Source organism: Schistocerca serialis, chromosome 4 (genome assembly GCF_023864345.2).
Source record: "Schistocerca serialis cubense isolate TAMUIC-IGC-003099 chromosome 4, iqSchSeri2.2, whole genome shotgun sequence".
In the NCBI taxonomy this organism is placed as follows: Eukaryota; Metazoa; Arthropoda; class Insecta; order Orthoptera; family Acrididae; genus Schistocerca; species Schistocerca serialis.
Window position 1 is genome coordinate 259,857,317 of NC_064641.1, and position 26,657 is coordinate 259,883,973.

Genomic DNA, 26,657 nt, shown 5'->3' on the forward strand with positions numbered 1-26,657 from the left:
CGCCGCTCCTTCCGCCGCCGTGTGGCCCAGCTCCGGCGCTTGGACGCCCCTGGCGCGCCGTTCCCACGGCGGCGGGCGCGCGCCACGGACAGCCCTGCGCGCCGACACTGTGCTGAGTTCCCACGGTCAGCCCAGCTGATAGCCGGCAGCCCGCGGGTAATTCAGCCCCCGCCCCGCCCCTCCCGGCGGCCACAGAAACACGGGGGGCGGGAGGGGGCCGGGCTGCCACAGCGCAGCAGAAAGACATCACCGGCACGAGCGGCGGCCAGTCGCTGGCCCGCGGGCACTCCTTCAGCAGTAGCGGCAGCGGCAGCAGCAAGGTCGCGCGCCCACCAACAGCTCCGCCGATTGTTGTACCGTGCGGCGTGCTCTGGAGGCGCACAGTAGCCACGATGCCCATCAGTGAGGACGAGTACGAGGCTCACCGCCAGCAGCAGCATGGCTTGTCCAGGGCTGAGCAGCGCAGGGTAAGCAGCAGCACATTGTTTACAAACGTGTGTCATCTGCATACCACAGCTCGTACTGATCGTTGACTTTCGTTTCGGATTCGTCTCTAGTCGGACTCGTCTCTAGTCGGCTTCCTCCATCTCATTCATTCAGAAATCCTACAACCTCAAAAATTTATATCAGTGTAGATATACTTCATTTCCAAGTGATGTAATTCTTAACTGACAGCTCGATAGAGCCATACATTGCGTTCGGAATACATTGTTGGCATCAGATGACTTTTTGCACGTTCGTATCCTTTCTCCCATTCAATTACAAAATAATTTTCTACTCGTTGCTTATATATCACAATATGCCTTACACACTAAGTGAATTGGTTCTTTTTTTACATGATGATAGTCTGTGTAATCGAATCTAAGAGCCAAGTAAGAATTTTTATTAAAGCAACAGCTTATCCTGGTAATCATAATTTATATAACCTCCTCCACTGACTATTGGTTGAAGCAGGTAAACAAACATATGTGTCCATGACAAATGGATGGAATGTTACTTCATCTTTTATAATGCACATATCGTTAATTATTTTTTTTTGTTGTTATTTGTTTCTAACAGTAAAATATCGTACAGCATAAAACACGCTTTGTATAGTACTCAGTAGGAATGGTGATCGTCTTACTGTAAACAATCGATTTTTCTTTCATTGTCCATATAGAAATTACCTTTCTCCAATTCATTTACAGTCGCTGTTGCTCTAGTTATCAATAAATGTAATTTTTGACCAATATGTTTCAAAACATGGTAAAACTAGTGCGGAGTAGCTTAGCTGTGGGTTACACATTTAAGCGATCTTTGAATATTTCTGCACATATTCGACTGTGTATTACGTTTCGACATATTTCTTTACAAATTGACTACTAGCACATTCAAGTGATGGTCAGACTGTAACTAGTCAATACCTTTTTTATATTTGTGCACTCTGTCACGACTTTTTATCGTAGTCATCGTTCCATTCATGTTGAGCAGTAGGTGTATTACGTCGGCAGAAACAAGCTATCGGATACGATGATCTGATGGTGAACATTAAATTTGGAAACATCCCACGATAAACTCAGAAGACAATGATCGATTTGAGATACCTTCTTCAATATTAGATTCTGATGGCTGGCTTTTATTTGGGTTTGACAGAATTACAAGTGACGAGAAAATTTCGACGTTTCCGTTTTCTGGCATAGCTGTTTTGTTTCTATACCATTTTGTTATTGTTCAGTGCAACAATATTGATGTTAAGAGCCCATTAGACATCATTTTAATGAAATACTGTATCTGGCCAACAATAACCATCAAATGTGGACAAATATTAGTTATGAATATTCGAGTGATTCGTCTGCAAGGAGACAGCCCATTCCTCTGTTTATAACTAGTGTGTGACGAGACACTGACGTTCACTGCCAGGCATGTGTCAAAGAGGAAAAGTTAAGAAAGGGATGTCTTGTCTATAAGCGTTGCAGTTTGTCGGCCCCGCATTGGCGTATCATCTCTGCCCGCCCAGGTGGCTAAGTCACAGCCCGCAAAGCTGTCAATTGATGAGCTACTTTAGAAAGTAGCTCAGTTTCCGAGAGCTCGGTATTTATTGGTGCCTGCAAAAGCGATATGCCAGTCACATTGACTTTCATACGAAACACACTGAAGTTGCCTGCAGTGAAGATAACAGCGCCCATTCAACATCATGTCGCCCTCGTGTATCTGGTCGCGGAACTGCCTTTGACGACCGCTATGAAACAAATACCATATAACATAGGTACAGTGAAGCTAAAGGGCTTTGCGCGTTGAAATTAACTTTTTCGTCAAATCCGTTTTTATATTGGTAAGATTTCTATTTTCATTTTTCCACCATAAATCGCGAGTTTATATTCTCTATCATAAATGGTTTATGATATCTCTGTTGGATGTTCGTTTTCCCTCATATAGAAAGATGCAATTACAGTCAACAAATGTACTCAAAAAAAGTAGGCTACTAAAAGGAGAGAAACTGTTTTAGTAGGGATGAAATGCTTCCGTGTGGACCACCACTGAATCTGGAAACCATAGCCTTAAGAGTACTTTTGTATCATATTGTTAACTTGCTTCCTAACCGTTTCTGCTGTTTACATATCTTTGGAATTCAGAATGTTAAGGAACGCGTGAATGTTGGCAGCTCTAGAAATCAATTTCCATTTCATACAGTTAATAAAAAGTAAAGCTTGGCATTGGCCGTTAATAGCCGAAGAAAGAGGCCCTACACGCCTACAACCTGGTATTTTAAATGATTTAGACTGGGTCTGATAAGATGGGATGCAACTTAATGACCACAATATAACGACATCGCTTCAGAGACTGTTTTGTGGCTGACGTCCTATTACTTTGTCAAACCCCTTGTTGTCAATTAAGCAGCCTAGTCCTCTGAGAATAGTTTCTCTGTAACTGACGTATGCATGGGTGCAACATTCACACATCCTTCCATTCGCACTTTTTCAGTAAACTTTATAACCAATGGGCACCTGTCGCCATATGTCTACTGACGATAATGCTATTTTCTGGTGTTTACCCCATATGCAGTATTATATTCCTAACGTTGTCACTTTATTTCCATTCAGAATGTTATTAAGTTAATACATTGGTAAACGCACACTGGCCTTTCAGTCAGCCGTTTTCAGTTGAAGGTTTGTGTGAGTAGAAATGTACATTTTCCTTTTGTTGTTGTTGACGTACCACAGCTATCTGGAACATGTACTAATACAGGAATCAAAGTCAGTTTTGTATAACGTTTTTATTGACGTTAAATTTACATGACTGATACACCGTGATACGTTTTCGATCAGGCGTTGAGGTTACCTAATAAAAAATGTACGGTACTATTTAAAAAAGGAGTGCTGTTCATATTTTCGTAACAAACGGAGATACAAGAAAGGCTATCATGCTCTTTAATGTTCTCCTGGTAGGTAGAAAATACTTGCTTGATACATTGTTTTATTTTTCTTCTGGACAAAACGTTATTTGGGTGGTCAAGATAAATTAGGACATCCTGCATATTGGTACGTGACACTATAAAATACTAAAAAGAATTCTGCTCTCCAACAAAGGAGAGGCTTATTCGAAACACTGATGGAAACATCAGGATAGAGAGGAACTCCAGCCACAGCGTAATTGCTTTACTGTTTATAATATTGAAGCATTTCTGCTGTTAGACCCCATCAACTGTAGGTGGTTAGATGACGACATTGGCCTATTTATTTTTATTTCTCACATTTAAACAATTAATTGTTATATCTCTCCCTGTAGACAGTGTAACTCGGCACTTCATGAGGGTGTGTGGCTGAGGTAGCATCTACAGTCCTCTCTTTCTCAGCTGGCAGCGCCTCTGCAGCCGACATTGCAAGCCCACATGTGTTTGGTGGCGCTCCACTCCAACATAGTTAGTCGAATCCTGGCTGTGGAAGAAATTTTAGTAGCCAGTATCTGGTTGACAAGGGATGGTGCCGTAATGAGGTACTGGGTTAAACTGCATCATCCCCCCCACCCCTCCACAGTGTCTCATGAATGAAGGCATGTGACAATATTGGTGGTGATCCGTCTGCCAGTAGGTATTTTAAGCTCGGCGGCTCACATAGTGTTACATGAGTAACTGGGCATCTTACGTTCCTACAGAACCAATGAAAGAGAAAAAAGAAGTTTGGTAAGATTCGTATGATTGTACAGTATCAGATCACATGTATATGGAGCGTACACATCCTTCACCTTTATGATAACTTGAAACCTGCTGGGGGCACTTTCAATGAAGTGGCAGAATGTCTGTGGAGAAATGGCAGCCCGTTTTTCCTCAAGAGCGGGAACCAGAGAAGGTAATGAGATGGACACTGAGGTCTGGAACGAAGTCGCTGTGCTGACTCATTCCAAAGGTGTTTCGTTGGGGGTCAGGACCCGACTCAGGGAGGGCCAGACCATTTCAGGAATGTTATTGCCCCCATAGATGTTGTCTCGTGACAGGGTGCATTGTTATGCTAATACAGACATCGTCTGTGAAATGTTCCGCTACTGTAGGCAGTACACGATGCTGTAAAATGTATTCGTATCATTTCACGTTCAGGTCTTTCTTAAGCGTAATAAGGAGACCACACCCTACCTACGAAACACACACCTGCACTGTAACACCACCTCGTGATCCCGGAGCACTACAAATGAGTGCAAGCAATGTTCCTCAAGGCCTTGACAAACCCAAACCCTTCCATCGGATTTCCACAGGGTGGAGTCTGAAGTCAAGGAGCTCTCCTGCGACCTATTCTGCTGTTGTTGCGTCTTATTGGAAACACAGGACTCCCCCTTTTATACTGGCGGGTCCGCCTCTCGTGAAAACTAGTGGTACCTTTGCATTGCATTGGGGTGTCCGTATACTGTCTATCTCAAAATACTCTCCTTCATAATTTATACAATTTTGCTTGCTTTAGAAGGAATTCCGGAAACATTCTTTCCACTTTGTTACGACCTTATAAATACGGTTTTGTGGCTAGGTATTATATAGCTCCTTGAACGGCTGTCTCACGCATTTTTTCTTTAAATTCAAAGGCGATATATCAAGTGAATACGTGCTGTGAGACATTAATTCGACGTTTTTCTCTGTCAAATAATAAATTGTTTGACATTATCAGTGACAGGTGGAATTATCATGAACAGTGATGCGGATTTATCGGCTGTTTTTCCTGATTTAATGGACGACTTGTTACAAACAATTTGCAGTGTACCATTCATTCATTAACTGTTGCTCGATCCTCCACAGCGCAGTAGCTAACCCTGGTCCCTACCGCTGATTAGTGGGTGTTCCAATTTTTCGTGGTGAGCAGTAAGCGGTAGAGGTTTTAGAAACATTTTTATTAGGTTTTCATAAGCTTTTGACATAAATTGTCACAAGCTTATTGCAACTCTGCACTATAAATTTTGTAAAGCTACTTCCCTGCTGCATGGAGAGCTGCATCAAACCAGTCTCAGGACTGAAGACCACAACAACAACAACAACTTCCCGGCTTCACAAATCACCGTTATTGTGGAGCCGGTGGGCGGTTAGAAAATTTTACTGCGAACAGAGGCACAAAAATGGCCAGTCGTTAAGAAAGGGACTGTTCCTGCCCTAGGGCAATAGTCGCGATAGTCTCGCATACGAACCCCTTTTGTCAGTTTCGATTCCTCTTGGTACACCCAGACAGTAGACAGCTATTTTGTTCCGGCTGGATCGAATATATCCAAGTTTCTTCTGTTACGATGCTGTATACGGGTAGGGTTGCCAGAAATCCTGCTTTAACGGTACCTGGTTTGGCGTTTTACGGTCGTGTCCGACCAAATATAAAAACGTCCAGCGTGTTCGGCGCTTGTTAGGTTTTTTAGCGTTGACACATAATTAAGGCCTTTTCTAAGCTCATGACGTAATTTCGAGGAATAAGTATATGGAGAAATAAAATATACCACAAGGATATACAGATGTAGCAACCAATGCTATTCTTATGTCTATACCCCACGTTTTTCTTCGTAGACTGGACAAGTCCAACACACAATGCTGAAACCACACTATTCGCAGTGCGAGCGAGGCAAAGCAGACTGTGCGTCTCTGCCGATGCCAACCCGCCCAACATATTACTGTTATTTCTTTATAAGTCTAATTGAAATGACCAAAGTTTTTTGTCCGATAAGATTAGATAATTGTTTTGTTTACTGAAGAACTTAGTTATTTTCACATACGATTATCTTACGAAGAACACTGAGCAATTTGAGAAGACCGAGCACTTAGTTGCCATCATAATTGCCAAATTATATGACATTTTACCGATTTTTTTTAGTTTGAGCACATTTAAGGTTAATCCCGCAAAAAAAACTGACGGTTACTGATTTTTGATAAACGATTGGAAATATTCGGTTAACTTTATTTCTATTTAAAGTAGATAATCCTGCTTTAAGGCAAAATATCTGGCTAAATATAGCGTCGAGTTGAGCTTTTCTATTTTTGGACCTGGTAACCCTATATGCGGGTTCCACATCCTCGGTCGAATTTTTTGACGTGAGACTGTCAAATTGTGTGCGGAATCTATGAAGAAAACATCGTATTGATAGTTAAATGTCCGTGCAGACTGGAATGTACCGCAGTCTTCGATATGCCTAATAAGGATGCCTCCGTCTCACTGTGACAGAGAGGCAGTCTTGTAGCGTAGATCATATTTTTGGGAAAACAACCGATTGAGGCAGATACTCACGAATTTCATCCATGACGGAAGCACGAATCACAACATAGTTCAGAAAACCAGCTGTAAACAAGGTCTTTACAAGGTGATTTATTAGCAAGAATTTGAACGAAGCGATTCGAATCATTGTTTTTTGAGACAGGTCGTTATGAAAAATCACAAAGAAATCATCAACGAAACTCTTTAGGTGAAATTTGTTTACCGCGCATTGCAAAAAAAAAAAATTACTTGGCCATTTTCTTAGCTGCCCTTGTTTTAACAGTTATCACAAATTCCACAACCATAGTAATGACATCTCTACTGCGTCATATACAGGTGGCCCTCGCAGCAAGCTATATTACAACGCGTCCCGTCATTATCAACAAAAATACAAACATTATACTACACACTCACTCACGACAGCTTTTTACACTAGACAGTTGCACTTGAAAGGTACTTGACACGCAACGCGCTAAGTGGTGTCCGATAGAACGCACTGCAACAGGTCGAGAGCCGTACGACTAAATCAAAAACTTCCCTTGTGAAGTAAGAAATTTATCATGAGGTTGCTAAAAGTACAATAGGTTCATAAACACGGAATAACGTCGAAAAAACGGGAAATGATGATAACAAAACAAAAGTCGGTTTTTCTCTACTGAAGGTCTTGTGTTTTTCAACTGCCTCATTTGCTGACACGAAAGAAGTAACACAGTGGAATTAAACCAGTGCACACTGAGAGTTCCACCTTACTTTTATCTCTGATCTGTTCTGATGTCACCAGCAGTGAAAGCACTATGTATAAGGACCATGATGAACATGGTGGATACGACGTCTGCAGAGATTCTGGTAAGTCAATGTACTTATCGTAGGTAATACTATGACCTCAGTAATAAAATGTAATTTGAGTTGTCTTTCGTAATCGTATCCGCTAATATTAAATCATAAAGCATCTGTCGGTAGGTATGATTATTAAGAACAGCACAGACGATATTATTGACGTCATATTATTACCTATGTTAAATACATTTGTATGATCTTTTTATGAACCAGAAGATAATTTATTTATGTGATCGAAGCTGCTAGCCTATACGAAGTTTCGTTCAAGTACACAAAAAAATTATTCAGTTCTCTCTGAACCTACTCTCGTCAAGCGAATACAATCAAAGAAAAACCTGGTGATTGTAATCGAAGACGCTCGTCGAAGACCGCAAGAATACACCTAAAAAGTAAAGTAACCCCAGAGTGGTTCTTTGAAAATATATATCTGCTTTAACCAGCTTACATAACATGTCAGTTCCGATAGCAACTCATACCTGCCGTCACATAATTCATCATTGTAACTGTGTGTGTTTGGACGGACAGGGGAGAGGGGTAGCAACGGGAGTGAGGTTAAAGGATAAGACCGGTATCAAAAATCGAGAATTAAATCAGATATTAAAAGGAGTAAAACTATACTGCCAGCAAGTTTCGTTTTGGATACACAGTCTCTCAAAAAGAGCTTCCAAACGATTCGACATTAACATTCACTCATGCGTCATAAAACGTTACTGCAGTAGTTTCGATATTTTGAATCAGCAGTGAGTAGTACCAATAGGATAGTACCTCGGCCTGTGTACTCGGCCAACCTTCCCACAGAAATGTGACAGCGTTTGTGTAATACATTCAGTAGGTTACGATTAGTCCGCAAGGGATTTCACCGAAGCCTCTTCGATACCTCCACTCAACCCGGCCGAGTTTTATTTGCTGCTGGCATTTGAGAAACTATGTTTTAAGACAGCGGGTGGAAAGGAAAAAGAAGCATGCACCTGCTTATGTGCAGGCATGTAGTGAATAGCAGTCTGGTACACTTATTGCAGAAATGAAAATGTGAACATGGAACTGCTCGTGTGAAATATGAGAATTGAGAATTTAATTGCAATATGTTTTCTGCTTAATATGCGAGCAAAGTCCATGTGCAGCTTACGAATGAATCTCATAGCTGAACTGCATAGTTACATCGTATATAAACAATAATTTTGGATTTGTAATTGTACTTAAGCCGCTGATTGCTGATGGTGATTTTTAAATTTGTTATTGCGTAATCGATTTTGGGACTGCCAGCCCAATCTTCAGATGCACCTCTCCACATAGCAAAATTTTCTAAAAGTACATTATAGCAGTGCATATTACAGTGTAACAGCATTGTTTTTGTACTGTAACTCACAAGCTGTCTACTTGTACCGGTCATTAGATCAGATTCAAATTAGTGTGCTCAAGTCGGATTATACACGAAATTTCAGTTACTCATAGACAAAAATTGTAATTTTATGTATAATCAAGCACAACCTCAATAAAAGAACACTAAACGAATGTGAATAGATTGTAGAATCGACTTTGCGTAACAAGTGTCTAAATCCAGTGCAATAATCACAAAACAACAGTATAAAAGAGTAGAATCCTCACGTAACTATCAGTCATTGCTTCGTCTTAAATAGATAATAATGTAACGAGCGCTCCACAAGCGCAGTTGAAAAGCAAAAATCAAACTAGGCTCACAACAATAGTGAAATTAGCAATACCTCTAATTGCTATACGTAACGATAACTAGGCGAGCAGATTAAGCAACTAATACAGAAAATACACATCTGGGTTTTCAGTTCATAACATTCAGACGCTTTCACGACATGCCGTTTAGATTGTGAAGTCCTAAGCGCTTCTGGTGTAGTGCACTCTAAATGATCGTGATCATTCCATCTCGATGCAGCCCTATAAACTAAACGGCATTCGGAATCGAATTGCGGCTCATTAACAAACACATTGTTAAGAATACACTATCAGATCAAAAGTTGTGGGACACCTCTACGTAATGCGGAATTGAGCACTAGATGTCACGAGAGGTGGATCCCAGTATAAAAGGAGGCGGGTAACGGTGCGTTGTCAGTAGGGAAGTAGTTACCAGCACAATAGGTCGGCCAGGAGGACATCGAACACGGACCTGTCCAGTGGATGTCACCGAACATGGACTAGTCGCTGGATGTCGCCTGAGTAACAAATCCCATCAGGGGCAATCCAACCATTCTAAAACTGCCCACGTCGACTGTTGGTGACGTGACTTCCAAGAGGATGCGAATGAAGACGTGCAGCTAAATCAAGACCAGGGAGCTTCATGTATTGACGAACAGGGATCGTCGAGCATTGTGGAGGGTGGTTGTAAAAAATCGCAAGAAATCCGCGGGAAGAAATCAGTTTTGAGTTCCAAAGTGCTTCCACCAGTCCAGCCAACACGATGCCTGTGCGCTGGGCGTTCTAAAGATTGGGGTACGATGGTCGAGCAGCTTCTCAAAAGTCACACATTTCTGTAGTGAATGCTGAGCGACACTTACGGTAGCTTAAGAGCGACGCCATTGGGCGGTGGATGAGTGATGAATCGCGCTATACTCTGTGGCAATCCAATTGAATGGTTTGACGAACGCCTGGAGAACCTTACCTGCCGTGACATGCCGTCTCGGCAGTGAAGTATAGCGGAGGTGGTGTTACAGTATGGGTTGTTTCTAATGGTTACAGTGCGGTTCTCTTATTGCGCATAAGAAAATGCTAGATGCTACGGGACATGAACAATTTTTACAGCATTGTGCACTGCGTACATACAGTAGCGGAACAGTTGAGAGTCTGCAACTGTTTGTGCCAGCTTCACAGTGCACTCTGCCTTATAGCAGTATCTGTGGAACAATAGTTTGTGGACAAAAACATTCCTGAGATGGAGTGGCCTGTCCATAGTATGGACTTGAACCCAATGGAACATCTTTCAGATCACATTTGGAATGAGTTAGAACCTCGACTTCGCTCCAAATCCCAACGTCCAACATCACTGCCTTCTCTGGTTTCAGCTCTTGAGGAAGCACTGGCTCTCATTCTTCCACAGACATTCGAACACCTCACTGAAAGTCCCCTCAGGAGAATTCAGACTGTAAAGCCGAAGGGTGAACACACCCCACATTAATGTACACTAATAGGTATCCAGATACTTCCGATCAGACAGTGTATTTGTTTAAATATGCGTGTTTCTCCTCAGACGATATCCAGTTCCCGCTTTTGTAAAAGCACCCTTACTCCAGTTTGAAGATTCACAGATGGTAAGCAGTGATGGCTATAGCTCGCTGGAAATCTTCAGGTTTGCAGTTACGTTTAATTTATTCTATTACAAAAATTAAGTTTTCTTTAAGTTTACAGTAAAAGGATTGCACACTGTCACAAGCAATAAGCGCAGAACAGAAGTAGACATTAAGCTGAGGCATTAAGACATTAAGAAGTAGACATTAACCTGAGGCATTAAGACATTAAGAAGTAGACATTAAGCTGAGAAATATTATAGTCGTCTTTTGTAATCGCCCCTGCATACTTCGAAGAGCCAAAGTATTTTGTAACTTTGATCACGGAGGACACATTGCCGCAAGTGGTATCATAACAGTATATATTCTGAAGAGAAGAGTATTTTTAAAGCCTGATCTCCGGGACACATGATTATTATTGTATCATATATAATGATGAGGTGCAGTGTAAATAAGACTCAAAACTAAGATGTTTATTTTATCATACGTACAAGGATATCGAAAACCGTCTTTTTTCTTTTTTGGCAATCCCTAAAATAGGATAGCTGGCAGCCGATAATCCAACTGACAGCAGAGTGCAGTCCGCAGAATACACAAGTGGTTCAGTACACATCGTTCACTGTAAATTGCTGCAAATCGGGCCTCGCTCCAGATTACCAGAACAAATGCCGTTATCGAGCTAACGATTCCATGCGTTACGTGTTAGGACTTTCAGTGGGCGCAGGAAAAAGATACACTGGAAAGTAAGTACCTAGTCTGATTTATCGATTTTCCGATAACATCACAGAATACAGTCTATACAATACATATTTGCTACAGAAAGCACCAATAATGCTTACTTTACGTAGATAATATTGTTGAACACTTGTATGTCTTCATGGCAGATGTCTTCCTTAGCAATCATGGTATTTTCCAATTTGACACTTTGTTGCAAGGTGGACGATCTCGCTACCAGATGTAATAGTAATGTTGTCAGTGCTGATGTCATTTCACATAGGATCTAATTACTTTGCAGCTTTATTTCTTCTGTCTTTCTTGCTTTTTAGATTGTATCAATTGAAAACCTTGAAACACATGCAAAAATTCCTAGTCCGTTCAGTTAATTGGTTCTTCGAAATTTTAAAATTTTCCTTCTAGGTGACTGCATCATTTTAAAATAATCCTTCTTATATTGATAGGGTAAGCTTTATTTTGCTGGTCTCAGGGATCTTATCCATTTCACTCCTTTCAAACAGTTCACAAATCAACAGCACTAGAAACAATGCCTTGATATTTTGAGAATTCCTACACATATGTATCCAATTGCTGAAGTAGATTGCCATATTAGATCCCACGTTACTATCGTCATGATAACGTTAAAATCATCAAGCCTTTGAATTTATTTTTTGGACTACTACAAGATATAAGATGGACATCAAATAAAGCAAAACAAGGATAATGGAATGTAGTCGAATTAAGTCGGGTGATGCTGAGGGAATTAGATTAGGAAATGAGACACTTAAAGTAGTAAAGGAGTTTTGCTATTTGGGGAGCAAAATAACTGATGATGGTCAAAGTAGAGACGATATAAAATGTCGACTGGCAATGGCAAGGAAAGCGTTTCTGACGAAGAGAAATTTGTTAACATCGAGTATAGATTTAAGTGTCAGGAAGTCATTTCTGAAAGTATTTGTATGGAGTGTAGCCATGTATGGAAGTGAAACATGGACGATAAATAGTTTGGACAAGAAGAGAATAGAAGCTTTTGAAATGTGGTGCTACAGAAGAATGCTGAAGATTAGATGGGTAGATCACATAACTAATGAGGAAGTGTTGAATAGAATTGGGGAGAAGAGAAGTTTGTGGCACAACTTGACCAGAAGAAGGGATCGGTTGGTAGGACATGTTCTGAGGCATCAAGGGATCACCAATTTATTATTGGAGGGCAGTGTGGATGGTAAAAATCGTAGAGGGAGACCAAGAGATGAATACATTAAGAAGATTCAGAAGGATGTAGGTTGCAGTAAGTACTGGGAGATGAAGAAGCTTGCACAGGATGGAGTAGCATGGAGAGCTGCATCAAACCAGTCCCAGGACTGAAGATCACAACAACAACAACAAGTATCTGGTACTTAAAAATTCTAAAAGGTTATCGGTAACATAGAAGAGGGCGTAAATGTTCGCAAATATCTGGTTCCGGAAACGTGTCTTTTTTTGTATCCCTTACACTAAGGGGGAGGGCGCACTTCAGTCTCGAATAGTTTAATCATAAACGAATGCATCCTCTTGTTTTGTTTCAGAGCAATAAGCCAATCATGGAGAAACGTCGGAGAGCGCGGATAAACCACTGCCTCAACGAACTGAAGACTCTCATCCTCGACGCCATGAAGAAAGACGTGAGTACTCATAAATTATATATCAGTTATGTCACACGTCGCTACTGTGCAGACCAAAGTTAGCCTGGTGGTGACTATTTAAAAAATTATCTACAGTTTTTAGAACTAATTTGTTATTGCGTAAGAATTCGACGTTTATAGTGCTGTGAATATAAATGCAGACTCGTTGGAAGTACCACTACCTTATCATCTGTCTGCAAATTTGGCGTAGAAAATTTAATCATCAGAGTTTCCAAGGACATTTCGAGATTAATCGAAATCCATTGATGATGGTACAGCCTATTATCTGAATCATTTGCCGTACTACGTTCACGATTTGAGAGTTTGCATTCAAAGAAAATTACCAAATAGAACCCACTGCTCCATAAACATCGCGGGATCGCTAACAATAGCTCTCGGTCGTCTGTCAAAGTATTTTTGTTGTTTTTTGGTGTAGCTCTGGATATCTAAAAATACCAAATATTACCTTGGCTATAAGTACACTTCGAACTATTGGTGCCCCATAAATGACTTAGGTGACGAAATTCATAGGTCAGTGGAAGGACATGTTCAAATTAACCACGTGTTGTTTTAACTGCAGACAGTAAAAAGCCTCATGTAATTATACTATTCATTTCAAGAACTATGGAATACTGTTCAAAAAGTAAGTCGTTTGATTTACAAACGGTGCTGCAAAATACTTACATCTCCTAGTAGGCTATCAATGATGTAAGCTTTATCGATTTGTCAAACAGTTTGTAAGATACTAGAGATGTACACTTAACGGTGGTCGCAGTGTATTGATATTGAGACGATCGACTAAGACAGGAGTTCCAGAAGGCAGTTGGTAAAGGTGCTGAGATTGACTTCTCAGAAGGTACACACATGTTCCGGGGAAAAAAAAAGAAAAAAAAACATTACTTCGAACGACTAGAGGTAGGATTTCCATATTCACAGAAAATGTACACCTCGCTTCAGCATAGGTCCTGTTGCCTAGTAGGCAGAGGATACGCCATGGGCCATGATAACTTGTTCCATGCATGGACGCGCATAAGCTGCGAATGGCGTCGTGTGGTTTATCCATCCATGCTGCTTTCACCTGGTTCCAAAATTCATCTGTGGTGGTTGGCATTAGGTCATAGTGCTACACACGTCGTTTCACCACATCCCATACATTTTCGATTGGCGGCAGATATGGTGAACTGGCGGGCTAGACACCGTGAAGGCATGTGTTCATGCAGCAACAGAAATGGTATGGCTACAGGTCGCAGGATCATTACGTAGGTCACACTGATTAAAGTGTCCTGGACACACACCAACTGTGATTTGTGGTTGCACCCAACAGCACCCCACACCATAAGGCCTTGAGTTGGCGCTGTACATCGAGTGCGAATGCAGTCACTGTGATGTCGCTCCCCCTGTCTGCAGCGAACCAAAATGTGGCCATCATTTTAAACAGAACCTGGTGTCATCCGAAAACACTACCTGATGTCATTCCTGTCCAGTGTCGTCGTTATGCACCATTGCCGCCTAGCATGCTTCTGCACGTTCGTCAAAGGTAGACAGAGAAGTGGACGACACATACATAACCCATACGGCGACGAACTGTCACCCTTGATAGTGTACGATGCGTTCCACCGTTGCGCCAGAGGCGAGGAGGACGCAAATTGTCGAGCAGTGTCATTCGGATGAGGTGTCGAACTTCTCGGGGAAAGGGGGGGGGGGTGTCGTAGGTTGTGTGACCTGACCCATCTCATCATCTTATACGGCCTTCTGTGAACTATTCTGCACACACCCATTGCACTGCCGAAACACTTCGTCCTATACGAGCTGCAATTTCCCGGATAGATGCATCACATTTTCTCATACGAATGAAAAACTCAGTGATTTGATGCTATGGTTCGCATATACGTTTGCGAGGCATCCTGCCCAAGTCACACGGATCTATTACCTTCGGTTTACAGCGACAACATTACTGCAGAACGTACTGATGTACATATCGCGTGGATATAAAGGCCTATCTCTAGTCGTTCAACGTATTCCGGTTTTTTTTCTGAACATGAGTGGAGAAACAGGTCCACACTGTGACTTAGTGAGTGAAATACGAGGTTCCCTAATATCCGATCAGATTGGTGACTAGAGTCAGGACTTCCTAGCAGATAGAAGTCAAGATGCCTTTTTTAACGGAACAAAATCATCAGATGTTAAAATAATTTCATCTTGTGGAATACATCCAGAAAATAATAGAGGATGTAGGTTGCAAGTACTACTCTGAGATGAAGAGCTTGAGGCAGGGGAGGAATTCGTGGTGGGTCGCATCAAATCAGCCAGAAGACTGATGACTCAAAAAAATTCCAATAAATTTTTACTCATTTATTTGAGATACTAGCATTAAACCATGACACACTGTGGTGGGGGTTACAGCTTGTGAAACGAACAGCAATGGCAGCTTCGTCACATAGTCCACTCACCCTACACATACTTTGAACCTAGCATCTATGACAGTAGAATTGAGACATATACATCACATATGCGTAAATATCCCATGAAAATGCCTTCTCCGAGTCGTAGGTAGTTCCCGAAATATATTATAAATTACACACATCAAAAATAGTTTTGCATCACCTCGATTCCGAGAGTCCCGGAACCTGTACAGAATATTGGAATAAAGATCAACATAAACATCACTTCCGCCCTTTTTCTTGCTCGTGAAAACCACACATTGCATGTTGTACAACTATACAGCGAGACTTTCTGAAGTTGTGGTGCAGGTTGCTGTACACACCGGTACCTCTAATACCCAGTAGCACGTCCTCTTGCATTGATGCATGCCTGTATTCGTCGTGGCATACTATCCACAAGTTCATTAAGGCACTGTTGGTCCAGATTGTCGGCTATTCGGCGTAGATTCCTTAGAGTGGTTGGTGGGTCACGTCGTCCATAAACAGCCCTTTCCAATCTATCCCAGGCATGTTCGATAGGGCTCATGTCTGGAGGACATGCTGACCACTCTAGTCGAGCGATGTCGTTATCCTGAAGGAAGACATTCACATGATGTGAAGGGGGGAGGGGGGGCGAATTGTCCTCCATGAAGACGAATGCCTCGCCAGTATGCTGCCGATATGGTTGCACAATCGGCCGGAGGACGGCATTCACATATCGCACAGCCAATTCGGCGCCTTCCATTACAACCAGCGGCGTACCTCAGCCACACATAATGTCACCCTAAAACATCAGGAAACCTCCACCTTGTTGCACTAGCTGGACAGTGTGTCTAAGGCGGTCAGCCTGACCAGGTTGCCTCTAAACACGTCTCCGACGATTGTCTGATTCAAGCCATATGCGACACTCATCGGTGAAGAGAACGTAGTGCCAATCCTGAGCGTTCCATTCGTCATGTTGTTGGGCCTATCTGCACCGCGCTGCATGGTGTCGTGGTTGCAAAGTTGGACCTCGCCATCGACTTCGGAAGTGAAGTTGCGCATCATGCAGCTTATTGCGCACAGTTTGAGTCGTAACACGACGTCCTGTGGCTGCACGAAGAACATTATTCAACATGATGGCATTGCTGTCAGGATTCCTCCGAGCCATAATCCGTAGGTAGCGGTCATCCACTGCAGTAGTAGCCCTTGGGCGGCCTGAGTGAGGCATATCAACGACGGTTCCTGTCTCTCTGTATCTCCTCCATGTCCGAACAACATCGCTTTGCTTCACTCCGAGATGACTGGACACTTCCCTTGTTGAGAGCCTTCATAGCACAAAGTAACAATACGGATGCGATGGAACCGCAGTATTAACCGTCTGGGCATGGTTGAACTACAGACAACGCGAGGTGTGTACATCCTTCCTGGTGGAATGACCGGAACTGATCGGCTGTCGGATCCTCTCTGTCTAATAGGCGCTGCTCATGCATTGTTTTTTACGTCTTTGGGCGGGTTTAGTGACATCTCTGAACAGTCAAAGGGACTTTGTCTGTGATACTATATCCACAGTCAACGCCTATCTTCAGAAGTTCTGGGAACCGGGATGATGCAAAACGTTTTTTGATGTGTGTAGTTCATTATTCACTTCGCAACAATCGCAAGGAAATCAACTAATTCGTCTACAAAATCAGTACCTTCCAGAATCCTCGTTCGACCATTTATCGAGAATTTCTTATCAAGTTGGGACCTTTACAGGTGGTATTAATGGAAGGGGCATAAATTCAAAGACAAGCGGCGAGTTTTGTCAGGAGTTCGTTTAAAGTGACTTCGTTTAAAAAGAAACTCCATTGGGAGATTCTATAAGAGTGGCACTATTGTGTCATTATTGTAAAATTCCAGCAGCGTACATTCCAGGAAGAGGCAGGCTACAAATCACTCCCCATATCCCTGCCTCACACATACGATATCTCGCAAATTGTTCATGAGAGGAAGAAGCAGAGAAGCTCGTTTTGATACGGAAGCCAAGGAATAGGTGAGGGAGGAGGGAGGGGTGGGGGGGTGATAGTGGTAGCCAATAGCCAAAGTATACCCTCCACCTGACGTAGGAAGGTTGCTTATCGCATATAGAAGTAGATACTGTATTTCCATCCTTCTGATTGAATGTTTGAAGAACTTCGGCCGTTAACTTAATGTAATAAAATGGAACACCTGCAGCCGTCCTATCGATGTTTTGGTGATTCAATACACCATCTTGAGCGTCAGTTAAGGAGTGAAGATGGTGTACTGAATCACCGAAACCCGTAGCTGTATAATAAATAACATCGAAATAACGGCTGCAGGTGTTCTATTTTATTACATATAGATGCTGATATAGTTCTCTGAAGGTGAATCACACAAGGTCTATGGGATATTAATTTTATTTTATACTTATAAATAGTCTCCAAATGTCGTATCGTTTAACTAGAAGTACTAAATCGAAGTGAGGAGAAGTGACTGAAATACGGGATGAATTAATAGGACACACTCAGAGGCTTCAAATAATAATAAATTTGGTAATTCAGGGAACAGTGAAGAGTAAAAATTATACAGGGAGGAATCAAGACTTAAATACGGTAAGCACGTTCTAACAGGAGTTGGTACCTCAGTGGTAAAGTCCTGTAGCTCAATTCCTCGTCACTCTTCCCATTTTTATCTGTCACATTTTGTGCCTTTGGCAATGTTTGTTTATATGAAAAATACTGAGTTGCACGGTGGTTAATAGTCCCGCTATAACTTGCTGGGTAGATCAGTTTGAGGGTAGGAGGATCACAACGGCATACCTCCGTCAATAGGACATCGCCTAGTAAAGCACAGCATTAGTGTTGAAACCAACCTTGCAGCTGATGGCAGCTATACCCATAGGTTGTAGGACTTGGGCAGAGGTAGAGCAACTTGCACAAGTGTGGATAATTGCAACAAATCAGTCTTCAGGCAGAGGACCGCAACAACATTACTGGTTTCTACTAGCCCAAGTCATCCTCAGATAATCACAATTTTCTTATTTTATTTCTCGATTGATCAGCTCGGCGCTCCAACTGTCGGACAAGTCGTCACTCTCGCTTTGAAAGCGTTAGAGCTAGGCTTCGTGATAGCTCATTCCTTCAGCTTTTAATGCCTATATACAGAGAATGATACTGTCTGTAATCCATGATGGACAAGGGTGATAAAGCTAGAGAGAGGATACGTGACAATTGCAGCTATTTGAAGAGTGCTTGAATTTGTCAAAACTGATGCAGTTAGAGTACAACGGTATAGAAAGTGAATTTACTATGAATAGTGACACTTCCTTGTGTTCTACATTAAAAAGTCTACACCTGGAGTCATGGTCTGGGGTGTGATTTCGTAAGACAGCACGAGGCCTCTGGTGGTCACCCCATGCATGCTGACTGCAAATTTGTACGTCAGTCTAGTGATTTTAACTGTTGTGCTGGCACTCATGAACAGCATTCCCGAGGATGTTATCCAACAGGTTACCCCCCCCCCCCCCTCCCCCGTACCGCTTTTGAGGCCGAACATGCTCTACACAGTGTCGGCATGGTGCTTTGACTTACTCGATCACCAGATCTGTTTCCAGTCGAGCACATATGGGACATCATCGGACAACTCCAGAATCATCCACAAGCAGCATTAACCATACTTGTATTGACTGACCAAGTGCAACAAGCGTGGAACTCCATCCCACAAACTGACATCCAGCACCTGTACAACACAGTGCATGCACGTTTACATGCTTGCATTCAACATTCTGGCGGTTACACCGTTTTTAACGTACCAGCATTTCACATTTGCAGTTGCTTATCTCGCGCATACCAGTGATCTTGCAATGTTAATCACTTAAACGCGTTATCTAGACAACTGTATTCCCGAAATTTCATTACTCAATTTATTTTTTCCATCACCGCAAATAACATCGAATATTGCAGAACATACTTCTGTGACGTGAATAAGAAACTCCCAGAATGTGTTACAAACGCTAAGATGAAAAGTAGAATATTATTATGTACTTAGCTGAGAAGCTACTACTTTCGACTTCCCAACGTCACGTCTCTAACCACAGCGACAGCATAGAACTTAATATTTATTCACAGTCAAGTTTCTTAGGACATTTACAAACGAAGTGATATTCAGTGGCATTTAATTATAACAAATAGCACCTATAGAGACAAATCTCCATTGCGGCTTTGCCTTGAAACGGCGTACAGTCATAACACGCAAGTTATGATACGGGAGCAATCGAAATATGATGAACCCAATATGGCGTCTCTAGAGTAGCGGGCGAGGGACGTCACGTGAGCGCTACCTGATTTCAGCCGGGTGCCAGATACACTTCGATTTTTAGTCACTCTTACGGAGTAGGGGTCAGGTTGGGTGTCGCTCTTTGTCCGGCGAGCACAATGTGAACCCTTTGGTGGGTTCCCGGCGCAGCATCTGCAGCGCGGAAGCTACTTCCACTTCCGCAGCGACGGTGCCTCCTCGCCCCCCCCCCCCCCCACCACCCTCTTCCAGTAAGGTGCCCCGGCCTGGAGGAAGTTCCCATGCACACACACGCCGCCTGTGCTGCGCCACGACATCTGTTGCGCCGTTCCCACGCTGCCCTGGACCTCCCCACCACTGGCAGCTACTCTGTTCGCTCCAGACCCACACCCATTCCCTGATACCGGCTCTCGGCCCTCTCTTATTACTTGCTCCTCCAGTGCGTGCAAGCGTATTAAAATTAACCCATGTCTGCGGTGAGGATGCCAACCTAAGAAGACTGAACTGGTAGCTTTTCGTCTAGGAGCCACGTATTGAAACACGGCTGTATTTACGCGCATTCTATGTAAGCTGCAGCACAGAGACCCGCGTAACAAACATCTGTATCTATATAAATAAAAATGTAAATTTCGTTTGCTCAAAATCCTGTATCTCCGAAAGTTCTTTACCGATTGCTTTGAACTTTTGACACAACGTCGCATTCTCATACAGGTGTGTTTTCAAGTAGAGATAAAACTTTTCGAATTTTTTGTTGTAACGTTTCTCTATAATACATCTGCAAAAAATACTAAAAGGTATCAGATAGATTATATAATGGTAAGACAGAGATTTAGGAACCAGGTTTTAAATTGTAAGACATTTCCAGGGGCAGATGTGGACTCTGACCACAATCTATTGGTTATGAACTGTAGATTAAAACTCAAGAAACTGCAAAAAGGTGGGAATTTAAGGAGATGGGACCTGAATAAACTGAAAGAACCAGAGGTTGTACAGAGTTTCAGGGAGAGCATAAGGGAACAATTGACAGGAATGGGGGAAAGAAATACAGTGGAAGAAGAATCGGTAGCTTTGAGGGATGAAGTAGTGAAGGCAGCAGAGGATCAAGTAGGTAAAAAGACGAGGGCTAGTAGAAATCCTTGGGTAACAGAAGAAATATTGAATTTAATTGATGAAAGGAGAAAATATAAAAATGCAGTAAATGAAGCAGGCAAAAAGGAATACAAACGTCTCAAAAATGAGATCGACAGGAAGTGCAAAATGGCTAAGCAGGGATGGCTAGAGGACAAATGTAAGGATGTAGAGGCTTATCTCACTAGGGGTAAGATAGATACTGCCTACAGGAAAATTAAAGAAACCTTTGGAGATAAGAGAACCACTTGTATGAACATCAAGGGCTCAGATGGAAACCCAGTTCTAAGCAAAGAAGGGAAAGCAGAAAGATGGAAGGAGTACATAGAGGGTCTATACAAGAGCGATGTATTTGAGGATAATATTATGGAAATGGAACAGGATGTAGATGAAGATGAAATGGGAGATACGATACTGCGTGAAGAGTTTGACAGAGCACTGAAAGACCTGAGTCGAAACAAGGCCCCCGGAGTAGACAACATTCCATTGGAACTACTGACGGCCTTGGGAGAGCCAGTCCTGACAAAACTCTACCATCTGGTGAGCAAGATGTATGAAATAGGCGAAATACCCTCAGACTTCAAGAAGAATATAATAATTCCAATCCCAAAGAAAGCAGGTGTTGACAGATGTGAAAATTACCGAACAATCAGTTTAATAAGCCACAGCAGCAAAATACTAACACGAATTCTTTACAGACGAATGGAAAAACTAGTAGAAGCCGACCTCGGGGAAGATCAGTTTGGATTCCGTAGAAATACTGGAACACGTGAGGCAATACTGACCCTACGACTTATCTTAGAAGCTAGATTAAGGAAAGGCAAACCTACGTTTCTAGCATTTGTAGACTTAGAGAAAGCTTTTGACAGTGGTTGGGAAGGGAGTGAGACAGGGTTGTAGCCTCTCCCCGATGTTATTCAATGTGTATATTGAGCAAGCCGTAAAGGAAACAAAAGAAAAGTTCGGAGTAGGTATTAAAATCCATGGAGAAGAAATAAAAACTTTGAGGTTTGCCGATGACATTGTAATTCTGTCAGAGACAGCAAAGGACTTGCAAGAGCAGTTGAACGGAATGGATGGTGTCTTGAAGGGAGGATATAAGATGAACATCGACAAAAGCAAAACGAGGATAATGGAATGTAGTCGAATTAAGTCGGGTGATGTTGAGGGTATTAGATTAGGAAATGAGACACTTAAAGTAGTAAAGGAGTTTTGCTATTTGGGGAGCAAAATAACTGATGATGGTCGAAGTAGAGAGGATATAAAATGTAGACTGGCAATGGCAAGGAAAGCGTTTCTGAAGAAGAGAAATTTGTTAACATCGAGTATAGATTTAAGTGTCAGGAAGTCATTTCTGAAAGTATTTGTATGGAGTGTAGCCATGTATGGATGTGAAACATGGACGGTAAATAGTTTGGACAAGAAGAGAATAGAAGCTTTTGAAATGTGGTGCTACAGAAGAATGCTGAAGATTAGATGGGTAGATCACATAACTAATAAGGAAGTGTTGAATAGAATTGGGGAGAAGAGAAGTTTGTGGCACAACTTGACCAGAAGAATGGATCGGTTGGTAGGACATGTTCTGAGGCATCAAGGGATCACCAATTTAGTATTGGAGGGCAGTGTGGAGGGTAAAAATCGTAGGGGGAGACCAAGAGATGAATACACTAAGCAGATTCAGAAGGATGTAGGTTGCAGTAGGTACTGGGAGATGAAGAAGCTTGCACAGGATAGAGTAGCATGGAGAGCTACATCAAACCAGTCTCAGGACTGAAGACCACAACAACAACAACAACAACAACAACAAATATATTACATATATTTAAAAAATAGAGGTACGTAAAACAAGCGTATTCCAGTGCAGTGTTGTGTCAAAATTTGAAAGCTATCAGTACAATTCTTTCGGAAGTTTGCGATTGGGAACATCTATAAACGTCGATGTTCGTTTCTTCAAAAATCTCAAATCTCCGAAAGTTCCTCGTTGATTGCTTTGAAATTTTGACACAATGTTGCACTCGATTACTCAAGTGGTATATAAAATACACAGTGGAGAAACGTTGTTAGCAAACAGGAAAGTTGTATTTATGGGTAATTCGTTTATGATTAGAACATTACTATAGAATATGAATTTGTAATAACAATAAACAAGACTCAAGGTCAGAGAGAGGGGTGGAAGAGGAGATGAATAGAGGGATGGGAGGAAATGTACACAGAAAACGGGAATGAGGAGAGGAACTGAGATAGGGGACAGGAGGAGATCTACAGAGGAAGGGAGAGGAGTTGATCGACAGAGAGGGGGGTGTAGGAGAACATGGACAGAGACAGAGGCATTTGGAGGTGGACAGAGACAGGAGAGAGAAGGAAATAAGGACGTATATCTAATTCCCATCCATATTAGAAACATGTGATTTCTCTTTCCTTTCATTTCCATTTAAGCAAACAGAGCCACAGCAAAGTGTGGCCAGGTACATCTAGTTTAAAATAAAAAGTTTCTTCAGTGCTGTGACGCGAGTCGTCTTATAATCGTTGAATATGTAGACGTTATTAATTTGTACGGGCTTATTCGGTGAATTATTCAGAGGACAGGTGATATGAATTAAGTCAGCATTCACCCCTCTAGCCGGCCGCGGTGGCCGAGCGGTTCTAGGCGCTTCAGTTCGGAACCGCATGACTGCTACGGTTGCAGGTTCGAATGGGAATGGATGTGTGTGATGTCCTTAGGTTAGTTAGGTTTAAATAATTCTAAGTTCTAGGGTGCTGATGACCTCAAATGTTAAGTCCCATAGTGATCAGAACCATTTGAACCACCCCTCTAACGCCGAGCTTACTCGAAAAAAATGAAGCAAGGAAGATTAGAGTGGAACGTCCCGTCGACAGCGCTGCCATTAGAGACACAGCACGAGCTCTGATCACGAAAGGATGGAGAAGAAAATCGGCCTTGCCCTTTTGAAAGGAGCAGTCCCTGCATTTTCCTGGAGCGATTTAGGAAAGTCTCTGAAAACCTAAAGCTGGATGGCCGGACGGGGCACTTACTCTCGTCATTTTTCCAGTGACACCCGGTAAAAGTTCGGTTGGCAAATTAGGCAACACTTTTGAAGGAATGGTTGACAGAATTTTGGCAGTTTGACGTGTGGAAAGACGATCTCTTGTATATCTCATTTCATCCAGGCAGCAATCTTTCATTTTGTTACTTCTGCATGTAGGGTTGGACATGGTCCTCAAGGAGTTTGAATACATTTTTAGTATTGGTTTTAAAACACCATTCTTTTAAATTTATGGTTTATTCAAAAACGTGTGCTTCTGTCCACAAAAAGGAATCTCATCAGCTGTCGTGACCAACTTTATCATGTTTGATAGTGATTCATTGTTTTACAGTTTGTTCACGAGGTGTCATGGCAATACTACCAGTCCCGCTGCAGCATGCAGCATCGGATTCCCACCGCTGAGACTGCAGCCAAGCGTTGCGTCGTGTTGTCGATTGGAGATGTTTTTAGCACGTACCACGTTGAGTCAGTCATCAGCGTTCAGAAAAGGTGGCATTGTTTTATGGACACACGTCATGACATCTGCACTAAACGTTACCCCAAACGTAAAGGGGAAACGGAAAATCTCTTTGGGGCTAGGAACTAACCCAAAAATCATTTTTTGGGCAGCTACTGCTTGTGAAAAAAACTGTAAGTTTTCTTGAAACTACTTCAGTTTTGTGTGGTACTGTTTCCCTGTGGTTTTGTTTCCCTGACTCTCATATTGACGTATGAAGTCTTAACGCTATCACCAACGTAGAGAAAAACCACCAAAAACCGAGCGAGCTAGGAAAAGGGGTGGACAGTAAACAGGGCTAAAGCAGAATCCCATATCGTCATGTAACCAACTACAAACAAATACAATGACGAAAATATTGTCGATTTAACATAAGAAGTTATAAAACTTATTAAAAGTGTTATAAGTCGGAAAAGGCATGTTACTTTATTTTCAGTATTCAAAAAAGAAGCTTCTGACAAGTTACTGGTAGTATCGTACGTCCACTAAATAAATTAATGCGTCCATTTCGAACACGATTCACCCAACTGCGTATCTCATCCTTAATTCGATTCAGTGAATCATTTTCGTGAGTCTGTCGTTTCTGTGTACGGACGAAGTATCGAATTTGATTAGGGTTTAACATTCAGTCGCCGGCGAGGTCCTTAGAGAGAGAAGACAAGCTTGGATTTGACAAGAATGGAGAGGGAAATCGACCGAGTCCTGTCCAACAGTATCAATCCCCACATTTGTCTTTAACTGCGAAGATTAAGTCTCGCTGGACGGACGGTGATTTGAATCCCAGACCGCCTGAATGCGAGACCAGTGTCTTCGTCACCAAGTCACATCGCGCCCGCTGTAGCGTTTGGGTACCGGCCGACGGAAATACCATTCCGGCACGTAACTACCTGCCGTGGAGAGGGCCCAGAGTGAGTCAGGCTACGGATACCGTACTGCATTCACCGTGCGTGACATCACGCTATAAATCGCGAGGCCCACGAGAAAGACCGATACCTTCGGAAAGACAGGCCGCGGCACGTACGCAACGGCACTTCATATCTTAACAAGTCCCAACAACCGTCTCAGGCAGCGAACGAGTAACTTTCAGACGAGTAATTCTTGACTGCGCATTTAAACGCATGCAAGCTGTCAATAGCACACGAGAAGTTAAAACTTTTAGAGGGTACCTTTTTATTAACATACTGATTTTCCGTGGGTCCCGCACGGAGTCTAGCGTTCGCGAAGTATGGTGGACGACTAGTGTGACGTCACAAGTTCTTCGCGGGGGCCGTATTTCACGTGGGCCCAGCTACATCGGGAGACAAATAAGCGCATGCACGATACAACAGTATACACGTGTATTCTGGCAGAATAAGTCAACACACACAACCAAGTTACTTCGAACAGAAAATGATTGTTGTAGTGCACAAAATCGAACAATCCGTCAGGGAGATTAGTTAGGCCTACATGGAAGCGTCAGGAAAGTACTATTCCCAACAACACTCTGATACGCTTATGTAATATACTAGACAGATACTGCCGAAACCCAAAGCATTCTTTGCTGAACACATGAAAGGAATCACATAAAGCGATGTAAACAATGTCAACATTGGTCTGTGGAACGATGGAACGTTTGATGCAGTGCTGAGTCACCGTACTTGAACGTGGACTGGGCGAATGGTATTCACATACGTGTGCCGTTACGAATTCTGAAAAGTTCTGTTGAGGTGGTGTGATGGTCTGAGTTGGTTTTCCTGGTTAGGGGTAGTGCCTCCAGTTTAGGTAGACGATAAAAGTGAACGTAACTCCTTACGACAATAATTGCAGGCAATAACATGCTCGTCAAGTTGCGGCAGGAATTAGGAATCGAACATTTTGCTTTTGCACCCGCATGAAAATCTTCTAGCAGCTTAAATATGACACCATCCAGCATCTTTCAGCTGGGCCATAGCGCTGGTTAAATGTCAAAGCCATTCTCCCAAAAACACCGTAGTAAGAGTTCACCGCGATTCAGAATGAATGGAAACTACTTTTGCCTTCAAAACTCTGACAGTGTTCCCTGAATATTATATATCGTAAAAATGACAAATGGACGTGCAAGTCACACACTACATATTATTCTAGTGACCAGCAGTGGGTGTCGGAAGACTTTTGGTAATATGATGT

At 42.4% G+C, this 26,657-nt stretch overlaps 1 protein-coding gene across 1 annotated transcript in view; it reads left to right on the plus strand.

Moving 5' to 3' along the window:
• Positions 1-273: 273 nt before the first annotated feature.
• LOC126474195 (mucin-2-like) overlaps positions 274-26,657 on the plus strand; it is a 59,418-nt gene continuing 33,034 nt past the window's right edge. Inside the window, exons 1-2 of the mRNA XM_050101658.1 lie at positions 274-467; positions 13,054-13,149. Coding sequence (XP_049957615.1) covers positions 393-467; positions 13,054-13,149 — 171 coding nt within the window. The 5' untranslated portion in view covers positions 274-392. The remainder of the gene's footprint in view (positions 468-13,053; positions 13,150-26,657) is intronic.